Source organism: Sardina pilchardus, chromosome 11 (genome assembly GCF_963854185.1).
Source record: "Sardina pilchardus chromosome 11, fSarPil1.1, whole genome shotgun sequence".
Taxonomy (NCBI): domain Eukaryota; kingdom Metazoa; phylum Chordata; class Actinopteri; order Clupeiformes; family Clupeidae; genus Sardina; species Sardina pilchardus.
In genome coordinates this window covers 8,703,431-8,716,582 of record NC_085004.1, presented here as the reverse complement: position 1 = coordinate 8,716,582, position 13,152 = coordinate 8,703,431, and the positions used below count along the sequence as shown (strand labels likewise).

At 47.2% G+C, this 13,152-nt stretch overlaps 2 protein-coding genes across 2 annotated transcripts; both read left to right on the top strand.

The window, feature by feature from the left end:
* The first annotated feature begins 713 nt into the window (after positions 1-713).
* Positions 714-3,261, top strand: LOC134095400 (zinc finger protein 3-like). Its single transcript, XM_062548906.1, has 2 exons — positions 714-820; positions 1,514-3,261. The coding sequence occupies exons 1-2, from the start codon at positions 805-807 to the stop codon at positions 3,259-3,261; spliced, it is 1,764 nt and encodes a 587-aa protein (XP_062404890.1). The 5' UTR covers positions 714-804.
* Positions 3,262-4,746: 1,485 nt separating this feature from the next.
* LOC134095401 (alcohol dehydrogenase class-3-like) lies at positions 4,747-12,917 on the top strand. Its single transcript, XM_062548908.1, has 9 exons — positions 4,747-4,875; positions 4,967-5,068; positions 5,929-6,079; positions 8,759-8,846; positions 9,461-9,680; positions 9,983-10,243; positions 10,627-10,759; positions 11,590-11,728; positions 12,058-12,917. Exons 1-9 carry the CDS (start codon positions 4,858-4,860, stop codon positions 12,080-12,082), a joined length of 1,137 nt encoding a protein of 378 aa, XP_062404892.1. The 5' UTR covers positions 4,747-4,857; the 3' UTR covers positions 12,083-12,917.
* Positions 12,918-13,152: the final 235 nt, after the last annotated feature.

Below are 13,152 nucleotides of genomic sequence, written 5' to 3'. Positions count from 1 at the left end.
CTCCAGCTGATTGTTTACATTAAGTCAATATTGTTTTTGTATGGCAAGTTTTCTCAAATTTTAGATATGAGCAATCTTCAAACACCGGATAAAGTCAGGTTCAAAATTATTTTCTTTGTTCATCTTGGTGAAATATTAGATTAAATCGGCTGAAAACGTGTTCTAGAACCTTTTTACTTCCACACTGTAGCCCTGACAGAGTAGTATATCTTGTAGGCCTACATAGACATGAACAGAGCAATGAACTATTCAAATCACAATAGCAAAGATATCCCATATGTTCTAGTTTTACATGTAATTCTTGTTTTCTAAATCTCTATGAGACATAGTAGCCTATTACCTAATGGTCCAACATTTGTCGGTCTGACTCAGAGAGGACTAATGTTATATCTTATAACATAGGCCTACCCTAAACATAAGTTTGTTTTAGTAAAACGAATAGGCCTACAGACTTTGTCCTTCATTGTGTCCGTCACAACGCATTGTCCTTCATGTAACTATATTGAATAAATTCACGTCTTTATTTCACAGAAACAGTCCAGATAGCCAGGCTTGTCCAGATCCTCTTTTCCAACATCAGGCCATGATAGATATAGAACGATGACATCGTGGTAGGCCTGAGCCTAGGCTATACTATAATGTAATCATTCGACCGCATGGGGCGCCCGAGAATCGAACGATAGTTGACATCAGTAGTCAGTAGTAGACGAAGAAGCAAATTGGCTATGGTGGGAAGAGGGTGGTTTGTTGACAATAACCGCTAGGCTACTGGAGAAACATATTTAAGCACTGGAAGTGGCCACAATGATGCAGAGATTTTGTAAGTTACTGGGCTGTATAATCTGTATGCGATTGTGTACTTTCATACCGTGTCATCTGACGCCAGGCCCAGGTAGTAACAGTAAGCTCATTTCAGCTGAATGTGGCTCACAGCATGCTGCTGGATATGTGTAATTTAAACCTACACGGCTCTTGTTTGACACTAATGTAGCCTGATTAATGCGTGATACTAAAATCTCGACTGGCTCAACGAGATATGATATTGAGGATGTTGCTCTATAAGCTGCTACGTTACGTTACGTTGCTACGTTAACTTCAGTCGCGCCATTATCAAAATGGTCTTTTTGTTTGTACTATGACTACTGTAACTTGTAGAGAGGGCAACTTGGGATATGCATTTAGTTTAAAGAATGTGAGGTTCCTTTTCTAATATTGGGAATATTAGTAGGTGTGCATGCAACATGAATCAGTTACAACAGAGGAATGTCGTCTCCAGCATGCTGTGAGCTGCTTTCAGCAAAGGCTATTATTCATGGGTTTCATCAGGTCCCTTTCCACAGGTGTATAGAATCAAGCACCTTGATTATGAATGCAGACTGCATGGTGCTTGATTAATACACCTGTGGAAAGGGACCTGATGAAACCCATGAATAGCTTGAAATTTCTTTGCGTATGCTTTTCTTTCCTCACCTTTGCTGTTTGTGTTTCACTGTCATCTGTTTTCTGTCTCCAGCTCCTCTGACTCAAGACGTACCTCCGATATGCAATGAGGGCCTCAGTGAAAGTTCAGAAGTAGAGTCTGGCCCAACCCGTTACAGGAAGTTGAAGAAGACGCCAAAGCGCAGAGTGCGGGAGGCAGGCCAGCGTGGCCGTGGGAGGAAGAGGAGAGAGTCGCTGTCAGAGGAGGAAGATGAGCAGAGAGCTGGGAGTTTGGGCAGCGAGGGAGAAGAGGAACCTGTGGCTCGACGCAGGGCTAGTCCCCGCAGCTCCAGGGCTGGGAGTAGAGCGAGTAATAAAAGGCAGCCACAGGTACCTAAGGGGAGCTCTCGCTATCGGGCAGCGAAGCAGGCCAGCAAAAAGAGCGACCAATCAGACGACCAGGATAGCGGAGAGGGATGTGACGGAGAGGAGCTCAACCAATCAGAGAATGACGATGAAGACAGGAATGAGGAACCAGTGAAAAAGAGGAGGGGTAGAAGAAAGACCGGCAGGAGAGAGGAGCCAAAACAGAAGAGAGGGAGGAAGAAACAAACCAGAGAGGAAGGAAGGGATGGAGAGATGGACAGAGAGGAAGGAAGTGATGGAGAGAGCGGAGGAGAGGAGGAAGACAAGAAGCAGGAGGGTGATGGAGAGGAGAGCGACAGGGAGGACGAGTGTGAATCAAACCAAACGGCATCAACAAAATGTCGGAAGTCACAGAAAGGACGCTTGAAAAAGCCCAGTAATAAGAAGCAAACCAGGGAATCGGGGCAGGGTGCTACCACAAGGCCTAACCGCGGCCGGAGAAAACAAGTTGTGGACAATTCCGGTGACAAAGAAGAGTCCGAGGGCGGGGAGGAGAGCGAGCTCGAAAAGGACCGATTAGTGAAACGGAGACGAAGGAATGAAACACGCACAGAGAACGAGGAGAACTGTGAAGAACAGAGTAGCAAATCGGAAGTGCCATCAAAACAAAAGAAAAGACGCTCCGACAAGGCGAACGGCAAATTGAGAAAAGAAAAGGACCCTAACGCATCCAAGAAGCCGAGGAAGGCCCGTGAAGGGAGGGGGCCGATGACCTGTGAGACCTGCGGCCTGCTGGTCAAGTGCCGAGCGGCCATGAACAGACACCAGCTCACCCACACGGGCGAGAAGCCCTTCGAGTGCGAGGAGTGCGGCAAGCGCTTCGTCAACTCCACCAACCTGCGCATCCACCAGACCATGCACACCGGCAAGCGGGACCACGAGTGTAACGAGTGCGGTCAGCAGTTCACGCACCTGGCCTACCTGAAGCGCCACCAGCTGCGGCACGCGGGCCAGAAGCCGCACACCTGCGCCGAGTGCGGCAAGGGCTTCGTGCAGAAGTACCACCTGTCGCGCCACATACTGATCCACAGTGGCGCCAAGCCGTTCAAGTGCCACGTCTGCGGGGTGTCCTTCAACCGGTCCGAGTACCTGACGTTGCACCTCAGGAAGGAGCACCCCGAGGAGATGCCCGCGGGCGAGGGCGAGGCGGAGAAGGACCCGGTCACGTGCGCCATGTGCTCCAAAGTGCTGCGCTCCGAGGCGCTGCTGGTGCTGCACATGCGCACGCACGCCGGCGAACGGCCATTTTTCTGCCACCACTGCGACCGCCGCTTCGTCCAGATGAGCCAGCTCACCGCCCACCTGCGCACGCACACGGGGGAGCGGCCGTGGGAGTGCCCGGTGTGCGAGAAGCGCTTCACGCGCGGGAGTTACATGAACAACCACATACGGACCGCACACGGGGAGAGCTCCTGAATCGGCACATGCCCACAGACATGTGAGAGGGCAGCCACGTTTACATAAACTTGAGTGTTTAACATACTTGTGGGACTGAACCTTTACAACACACACACACATTTACATACATGTATTTGGAATTGTTTTATGTCAAAAATAACGCTAACATTCAGTGACATGTACGGCATTGTTAAAGGAATTATCCGGAGTAAAATGCACTTTAGATCAATTTAGGGATGATTGGGAGTACATATGTTGAGTTCGATTTGACCGTTTTTAGTTTTAGGAACTGTAAACAACATGAAGCACCTTCCTACTACTTACAACTTGTTTTCTCCAACGCCAGAAGTCTATTACTGCCTGCCTACATTACAGTGTTACTGTACTAACTAACATCCACATTGAAAGGATCGAGTTTTAGCTCATGTGAAACCCAAGCGCACGTAACAAGGATTTGATCCACACACACGTATATGGTTTGAATGTAGACCATTGATTGACAGCTCCGCCTGTTGAATAACTCTTGAAGGTACTTGGACTTCAAGATGCTGTCCCTTTAGTAAACACTGTAGGTTAATTTTACAATGTTAACATTTAACAATTTTACAATGTTAACATTTTAAATTTAAGTGTTCTCGAAAACATACAGTATACGCTTAGACAATTAATTGTAGGCTTCCATCGTCTTGACAGTTACAGTTATCAGTTAGTAGTGAGTAAGTTATGATAAGTCTGATTTGTCGATTACCACTGAGTGGAAATATCAGGGACTTTTGCTATTTGCATAGAGCACCATTTGTTATCAATCTGAATATCTAGAGGATCCTTTTGCCGAAGAAATCCCATTTTTAAACACTTCATATATCTGTATTCTTGTAAAATCAAATAGGTATGTGTGACTGTAAGTAATACCTTGAGAATGGCCTTTCGGACCCACTCTCCTGTTGTCCTAGCCTGGTCATACCAAACCTTCGTACTAATATTGTACAGAGGAGGGAAATGAAAATTGAGCGGAAGCTTACGGAGGGCTATGCCAGGCTACTGTTGTCCAGACTTCCCTTGCTTTACATCTGGGCCCTAACATATTAGGGGATCCTTATTTCATCATGGACCCCTTGTCCACAAGAGGGTGCTATGCGTTTTATCCTGAGGATGCTCATCAGAAGAAAATCGACAGAAGACGAAGAAGAAAGATCCAGCCTGCGAAATTTTGAAGTTCTTTATTAAACTGTGAGACAAATCAGTCAAAAATCTATTTCAGTGTTACTAGTCCATGGCTGAAATTTTCCTTCTGTGGGCTACAAGCTTTGTTGATACTTTAGCTTCGTGGCAATATTCAATAGACTATATTGAGTTTTTGAGACACTTTTCATATAGCCTGGATTTCACCTGCTCGTGGTGATTTAAGGGACGGTGACGTTCAGCGCAGTTTGGTCTACTACGGTAATAAGTGACCACAAGGCGAAAGGGCATTCTTTTATAATGCAAAATTATTCTGCATATTGCAACCATTTAGATTAAACTACATTGCTAAACTTGAACAAGACAAGAACATTTTCACTCCTGGATACCAAAAAGCCTCGGTTCTTTTGAAAAGGTATTATTGAGGACGACATGGGCACCGAGGGAAAGGTAGGCCTACTATTTCTCTTAGGCTATCATCTGGCTCAGTTAAAACAGCAGAGCAAACGATCTAACCACCGATATGCGCCCCAACACCCAGGTGATCCGGTGTAGAGCGGCCGTGGCCTGGGAGGCGGGACAAGCATTGGTCGTGGAGGAGGTGGAGGTAGCGCCACCCAAAGCTCACGAAGTCCGCGTCAAGGTATGCCTCAGAGAGACCACCACCAGCCTGCCCTTCACTGCTTATTTGCCTTCTCAATTTAATACCTTGAGTCACTAACTGACTCTCCCGTCCTCTGATCTGGCCTCTGGTGCCTTCACTGGGATGAGATTCATGCCGAAGTCCGTGCAAACAAACACACATAGGCCTAGAATACAAATAGCCTACAATAAGTGTAATAGATAAAATTATTTATTAATAAAATAGCATCAGTCATAGCCTCATTACTGTGATAAAGAGGTAAACAATTGTATTTGAGTTTGAGTTAATGGAGTTTGATAGCCGTTTGAATGACCTGGTGTCTCTCAGAGGAACATCTGGGGGAGATTACTGCTACTATTACTGCACTCTAAATGGATACTGCACTCTGTTCTTACACTGCACTCACACTACACTCTAAATGTGCACTCAACTCACACTGCACTCTAAATGTGTACTTTTTAGGCTACTCACACTATACTCACACTGACTGCACTCTAAATGTGTACTCTACTCACACTGCACTCTAAATGTGCACTCTACTCACACTGCACTCTAAATGTGTAGGCTATTCACTGCACTCTAAATGTGCACTCTACTCACACTGCACTCTAAATGTGTACTTTGTAGGCTACTCGCACTACTCACACACTGCACTGTAAATGTGCACTCTACTCACACTGCACTCTAAATGTGTAATTTCTAGGCTACTCACACACTGCACTCTAAATGTGTACTCTACTCACTCTGCACTCTAAATGTGTACTCACACTGCAGTCTAAATGTGTACTTTGTAGTACTACTATTACTGTACTCTAAATGGACTCTGTGCTCACACTGCTCTCTCTCTGTGTGGTGGGCAGATAGCGGCGAGCGGGGTGTGCCACACAGACTGGGCGTACCTGCATGGGGCGGGCAGGGGCATGGAGCTGCGCCCCTTTCCCTTGGTACTGGGGCACGAGGGCGCCGGGGTGGTTGAGAGTGTCGGGGCCGGCGTCACCAAGTTCTCCCCAGGTGAGTCTCCGCAGGGCAGGATCCTACAGGTGTGTGTGATTGAGCCCAACCCCCATCCCTCTACCCACCTATAGATTCTGATGATCCATACAGGATATCTGCAGCCTGATCTGCCGGTGATTGGATTTGGCCCTGCAGCTCAGGCTGGAAACCTGCACATTTATCTCTCCTGCTTTCTGTCCACGTTTGCTGGAACCAATCACAAACTGGCTTATCCACCAGGTGAAACCAGATTGTTGGTGTGATTGGTTGAAGGACTATCCAAGCGTACAGTCATTTGAAATATGCCCATTTATCACGCCTCTTGTGCAGTAGAAATAATGTGCAGACTTGTTCAATCTCAAAAAATTGAGCTTAGTCTGGTGATAGCCAGGCTAGGATATCCTGGAACTGGGTTTGATGTTGAGCCTGATATGTGCCATGGGAATGGGCTTGATATTGAGCCTGATATGTGCCTTTGGGACTGGCCTTGATATTGATATTGAACCTGATATGTGTCTTTGGGACTGGGCTTGATATTGAGCCTGATATGTGTCTTTGGGACTGGGCTTGATATTGAGCCTGATATGTTTATTTGGGCCATTGTTACAAGAGGGCTTTCACATCCCTCTTGGTCTTAAAAGGCGTGTGATTATCCTGCTATCTAAGCTATGTAGATGTGTCATTAAATTGTGTCTGTGTATTTCTGTATGTAATGTGGTGCTTGTCTGTTACGGGTACTTGAAATCCATGAAAATGCTTGGATTTTAATGTGGTGTTTTCAAGGTTTGAAAAATGCTTGGATTTTGGGTAAAGTGCTTGTGAATGCTTGAAAGTGCTAGGCCTACATATTTCTCGGCAGTCTGACCCAATAGACCAATTCTTAAATGAAGGGAAATAAAATTAATTTGCTGTCTATTAGGGCGCTGCGCTGACAATGACGACGGGTTTGGTGCTTCTCATTCATCACTCCGCAAACATGTCCGTTCGCTAGTCTTCTTCATTGAAAGTGAAAGCAGACGTGTGTTGATGAATGTTTGATGCCAGTTCGATGTGTGTGGTGAACTATTTGTTTCTTAGCAGAAGCCATGAAACGGTAAAGGTTATTTATTTAAAGAGACATCATTTATGAAGTTGTTTTGGCTTTGCCACGTGTTCGCGTCCAATTTGACGTGTGGATTTTCCGATAATAATGACCGCAGCAATCTCGTGATGCTGATATTGACTTTTAATTTATGCGCATGTAAGTCTAAGCTATTGTGCTTGAAGTTAGCTGTGACCGACTAGCCTACTGGTTTTCATCGTTTTAACCACAAAGCCTGTCGACCTTAGGTCTACTAAATTGTTTAGTTAACACCTTGTCATTTCGCTTTTGTCCAGCCGTTCACCCCCGTGCGCCCCATGTCATTCAAAACATATTTTGGGATAGCCATCTCTCTTTGAGAAAACGTATGACAATAGTGCTAAGATATTGACACGTTGGCATGCTTGGTAAACATCAGTCTTGCACATAATATTGAGCTGATTTTTTTAGTGGAAATGGCTTGCTATCGCATTGTGCTGATGGATGAAAAAAGTCGCCTATTTAAAGGCACAGTCTGAATTTTAATCATAGCTCTCCATTTAGTGTGTGCACTTTAACAACTAGTGATGAAGCATATAACAGTAGGGTCTGCCATTTATTTTATGAGGAGGGGTGTAGGGCATGATACTTTGGAAGGAGAGGGAGTGGTGCAATTTGATTTTCTTCGGAGCAACCTCTTCAAACAGCATCAATATCAATAGGCCTATGGTTCACTATCAGGACTAGAGGACTGTAAGGGGGCAGGCTATATGTGATCAAGTAGGCCTATATTAAAACATGTGGTCAAAATTATAACGTTATGTTGATTTAAGTTGAAACAAAACATGTTATGAACTGAGAAAATCCATGGTTCTACATCATTGTTGGCAAAATGATCATGATAGCCTACATATTTCAGCGATATCTGGTTTAGTCTTGAGTAGGCCTACTTTGCTATAAATGAGTTATATACTTATATATAGACTATATTGTGGTATGTTATAATGTTTGAAATATATATATCACAGTTTATCAATAGTTCTCATAAAAGTCATCAGATGTCATCATTTAAGGGGTTATTTTTCAAAAATTTCTCCTGGGGGTGCTGGGTATATTTTCCTCTTTTTTGTCCTTTAACAATCACACCCCTGAAATATGGTGTGAATCAATCCATGCTGTTCAACATTATCGAGTGCTGTCAGTAAGAAAAAGAACAAGGAAATTTGATATGACATAGACCAAATAGAGCAGCAGCAAACACTAATGAAATGGTTCCATTTTCTATGCCCCATTCAGTTAACCTAATGATAGCTGCTGGTAGGCCTATTGGGCTTAGGTTGTATCAAATTTTCTGGTTCTTTGTCCTACAGTGACCTCAAACAACATGGCTTTGGATTTGTTCACACTCGATTTCGGTACTGGAAAACTGGTCTTAAAAGTCCTTAAAAAGTGCTTGAATTTGACCATGAAAAAGGTGTACGAACCCTGATAATGATGTACAGTATGATGTTGAATGTGTGTGTGTGTGTGTGTGTGTGTGTGTGTGTGTGTGTGTGTGTGTGTGTGTGTGTGTGTGTGTGTGTGTGTGTGTGTGTGTGTGTGTGTGTGTGTGTGTGTGTGTGTGTGTGTTTTCACAGGTGACAAAGTCATCCCTCTCTTCCTGCCTCAGTGTGGGGAGTGTGAGTGCTGTCTCAGTGCCAAGACCAATCTGTGCAAAGCCAACTGGTGAGAGGACGGGCAGCATTCACCTTCACACACTCCTCTCGCCCTACACACTCTCTTTCTTCTTTTCTCTACTCTTATCCATTCCCTCTCTCCTCCTGTCTTCTCTTCTCTCCTCTCTTCTCTCCACTCCTTTTGTTTTCTTTTCTCTCTTGTGACTTGCAGGTGTCTGCTGCAATGTCATTATTGTGTGGTGGTTAAACACCTGATGTTGTTTCAATAAAGATGTGTTAAGCCTCAGTCTTGTATCCACTCCCTCTCCTCTCTCCTCTCCTCTGCTCTCCTCTCTCCCCCTCTCCTCTCCTCTCTCTTCTCCTCTCCTCTCGCCCCCTCTCCTCTCCTCTCCTCTCTCCTCTCCTCTCCTCCCCTCTCTCCCCCTCTCCTCTCCTCTCTCTTCTCCTCTCCTCTCGCCCCCTCTCCTCTCCTCTCCTCTCTCCTCTCCTCTCCTCTCCTCTCTCCCCCTCTCCTCTCCTCTCTCTTCTCCTCTCCTCTCGCCCCCTCTCCTCTCCTCTCCTCTCCTCTCTCCTCTCCTCTCCTCTCCTCTCTCCCCCTCTCCTCTCCTCTCTCTTCTCCTCTCCTCTCCCCCTCTCCTCTCCTCTCCTCTCCTCTCCTCTCAGGAGTAAGACTCAGCAGGGGGTTCTGGCTGATGGCACGAGTCGTATCACCTGTAGGGGGCAGCAGGTCTTCCAGTTCCTTGGCGTCAGCTCCTTCTCTGAGTACACCGTTGCCTTGGAAACAAACTTGACCAAGATCCACCCTGATGCCCCGCTTGAGCGAGTGTGCCTGCTGGGGTGCGGTGTTGCCACTGGATACGGAGCCGCTGTCAACGTTGCCAAGGTGACAGAGTCCTTTGAAGTGTTCTAGAACTTTGAATGTTCCAGTTTGAGTTTAATTTCTCATATGACTTTGTTTAAGGCCTTTAAAGCTTTTCAGGAGAATTTATGCACAGTGATTAGATGCTTCTTTAGACTATTAATATACTCTTACTCTTACTCTCTTCTAAACATCTGCCTTACATGTGCTAATGCAGCTTGTGTGTGTGTTTGTGTGTGTGTTTGTGTGTGTATCTGTGTCTGTATCTGTGTCTGTGTCTGTGTCTGTGTGCGTGTGTGCATGCTTGTGTGTGTGTGTGTTTTCAGGTGGAACCAGGCTCTGTGTGTGTGGTGTTTGGGCTGGGGGCAGTAGGCCTGGCTGCGGTGATGGGGTGTGTGAGTGCCGGGGCAGCTCGGGTCATCGGTGTGGACGTCAACCCAGACAAGTTTGCTAAGGCACGGGAGTTTGGGGTGACCGAGTGTGTGAACCCCAGAGACCACAGCTGCCCAGTGCAGGAGGTGCTGGCCCAGATGACCGGTGGGGGGGCGGACTACTCCCTGGAGTGTGTTGGAGATGTGGAGGTTATGGTACGTTGTGTGTGTGTGTGTGTGTGTGTGTGTGTGTGTGTGTGTGTGTGTGTGTGTGTGTGTGTGTGTGTGTGTGTGTGTGTGTGTGTGTGTGTGTGTGTGTGTGTGTGTGTGTGTGTGTGTGTGTGTGTGTGTGTGTGTGTGTGTGTGTGTGTGTGTGTGTGTGTGTGTTGTAAGTTTCAGTGCTGTCACTCAGTGTGTGTGCATGTGTGTGTTTGCATGTTCATGCGTGTCTATGTATGTGTGTGTGTTTAGGTTATGGTACATATCAGTGTGTGTGTAAATACGGTATGTTGTAGGTATGAGTGCACATGAATGAGTGCCGTCACTCACCTCTGTGTGTGTGTGTGTGTGTGTGTGTGTGTGTGTGTGTGTGTGTTTAGCGGAGTGCTCTGGAGTCGTGTCGCTCAGCGTGGGGTGTGTGTGTCATCGTGGGCTGGACGGAGCTAGAGGAGATGAGGCTCCGCCCCTTTCACCTGCTCATGGGACGCACCCTCAAGGGCACCTACTTTGGAGGTGAGGAGAGACTGGGACACACACACACACACACACACACACACTTATTTTTTATGTAATTATTTATTATACTACTTTTGGCCAGACACTCTTGTTGTTGTTGGCTTTCTTTCATAATTCATCCTTACTGAAGGAGGGCCATGGCTACTCAGTGTCCTCTCTCCTGATTGGCCGTGGCTACTCAGTGTTCTCTCTCCTGATTGGCCAGGGCTAGTGAGTGTCACCTCCTCTGATTGGCCGTGGCTAGTGAGTGTCACCTCCTCTGATTGGCCAATGCTAGAGCTTGTTGTTAGGACAGCTCCCGTAGCCCCTACAAAAGCTGCCCCAACGAACCCGGAAATCCAAACACGCCACTACACAACATAATACAATATAATAACTCGGTCTAGGGATAACTTGGATAAGCTACGTGTACTGCATTGACGTGGAAATGATGGATGTTAGAAACTAATGGTGTATGCAGCCAGGGAGAAACAGCGTGAGGCTTACCTGTTGGGCCAGCCCTGTCTTAGCCCGGTGGCGACCAGCACAAGCGATATCTCTAGTTAGTAGTTCACGGGAAAAGCTGTGAAAACAGCCTCAGGCCGAGGATGGTCGTAGCCACTTCGAATACGCGCGCTTCAGCAACAGAGGCCCACATGCGTCCTCTCGCGTCAGGTTACGTCGGTGTTGTCAGACATCGAGCGAGCCTCCATGCATCCGGTTATCAGCTCACAGGTGCATCAACACAGGTGCATGCCAACACACTGGGATGTGTAAATGTATCATGTAGTGTCTAAGCTAAAGCTCTAGACTACTTCCTAACATTGTCCTCTCTGTCCCTCCTCCAGGCTGGAAGAGTGTGCGTGATGTCCCTCGGCTGGTGGACCAGCACCTGTCTGGACGTCTGAAGCTGGAGGAGTTCGTCACACACACCCTCACGCTGGACCAGGTCAACCACGCCTTCCAGCTGCTCGCTGGAGGTCAAAGGTCAGCCATGCACCGTCTGTATCAAGCTCACCATGGCAACCAGAAGCAATAACTGCCGGTCATCTACATGGGCAGGATATGGTTTATTTGAAGTAAGCTCATTCTGGGTTCTCTCCCTCCCTCTCTCTCCCTCTCTTTGTCTCTCTCCACCTCTCTGTTTCTCTCTGTCTCTCTCTTCCCCTCTCTTTGTCTCTCTCTCTCTCTCTTTGTCTCTATCTCTTTCTCTCTCTCTCTCCCTTTGTCTCTATCTCTTTCTCTCTCTCTCTCTCTCTCTCTCTCTCTTTCTCTTTCTATCTATCTCTCTCTCTCTCTCTGTCCTTGCGCTGCAGCATCCGTAGCATCATAACCATGTGAGCTGACCTGTAGTGGACAGACGATAGACTGTATATACAGTATAGTTCTATATGCAGTATGCAGTCTATGGGACTGGCCTGTGGAGGACTGGCCTGTGGACTGACCTGTGGTGGACTGGCCTGTGGAGGACTGACCTGTGGACTGACCTGTGGTGGACTGGCCTGTGGAGGACTGACCTGTGGACTGACCTGTGGTGGACTGGCCTGTGGTGGACTGACCTGTGGACTGACCTGTGGACTGGCCTGTGGTGGACTGTGGTGGACTGTGGAGGACTGGCCTGTGGACTGACCTGTGGTGGACTGTGGAGGACTGGCCTGTGGACTGGCCTGTGGACTGACCTGTGGTGGACTGGCCTGTGGACTGACCTGTGGACTGGCCTGTGGTGGACTGTGGAGGATTGGCCTGTGGTGGACTGGCCTGTGGACTGACCTGTGGACTGACCTGTGGACTGACCTGTGGACTGGCCTGTGGTGGACTGTGGAGGACTGGCCTGTGGAGGACTGACCTGTGGACTGGCCTGTGGTGTGAGCAGCTGGGCTTCAGGGCAGGCTGCACGTGGCCGTAAGGGGGATGTGTAGGTGTAGCCCTCTCCTGGAGCTAAGGAGTGCTGGACTACAGGAGAGCATGATGTGGTCCCCACCCTGGACATCCACTATCCTCTATTTCTTTTATTTTTCTTCATGTTGAATGATAAATGAGAAATATAACATTTACTGCTTAAACAATCTTCCTTTCTGAAACATTTGCTTGCAACATGAGATCTGATATTTGTACTGTGATATGAACAGTGGTTTGTTCGTAGATGAGTTTCAGGGTGAAAGGGGACTGAATTAGTGCAGTTGTGTCTAGTCACCACTAGATGGCAGTCCTGGCCCACACAAGAGGGCTCCACTCAACCAGTGAGCCAGTGTGGTGTGTGTGTCTTTACTGTAGCCCAGCACAGGGCCTGCTGTTCTCCACACACAATCACACACACTCTCACACACACACACACACACACACACACACACACACACACACACACACACACACACACACACACACACACACACACACACACACACACACAC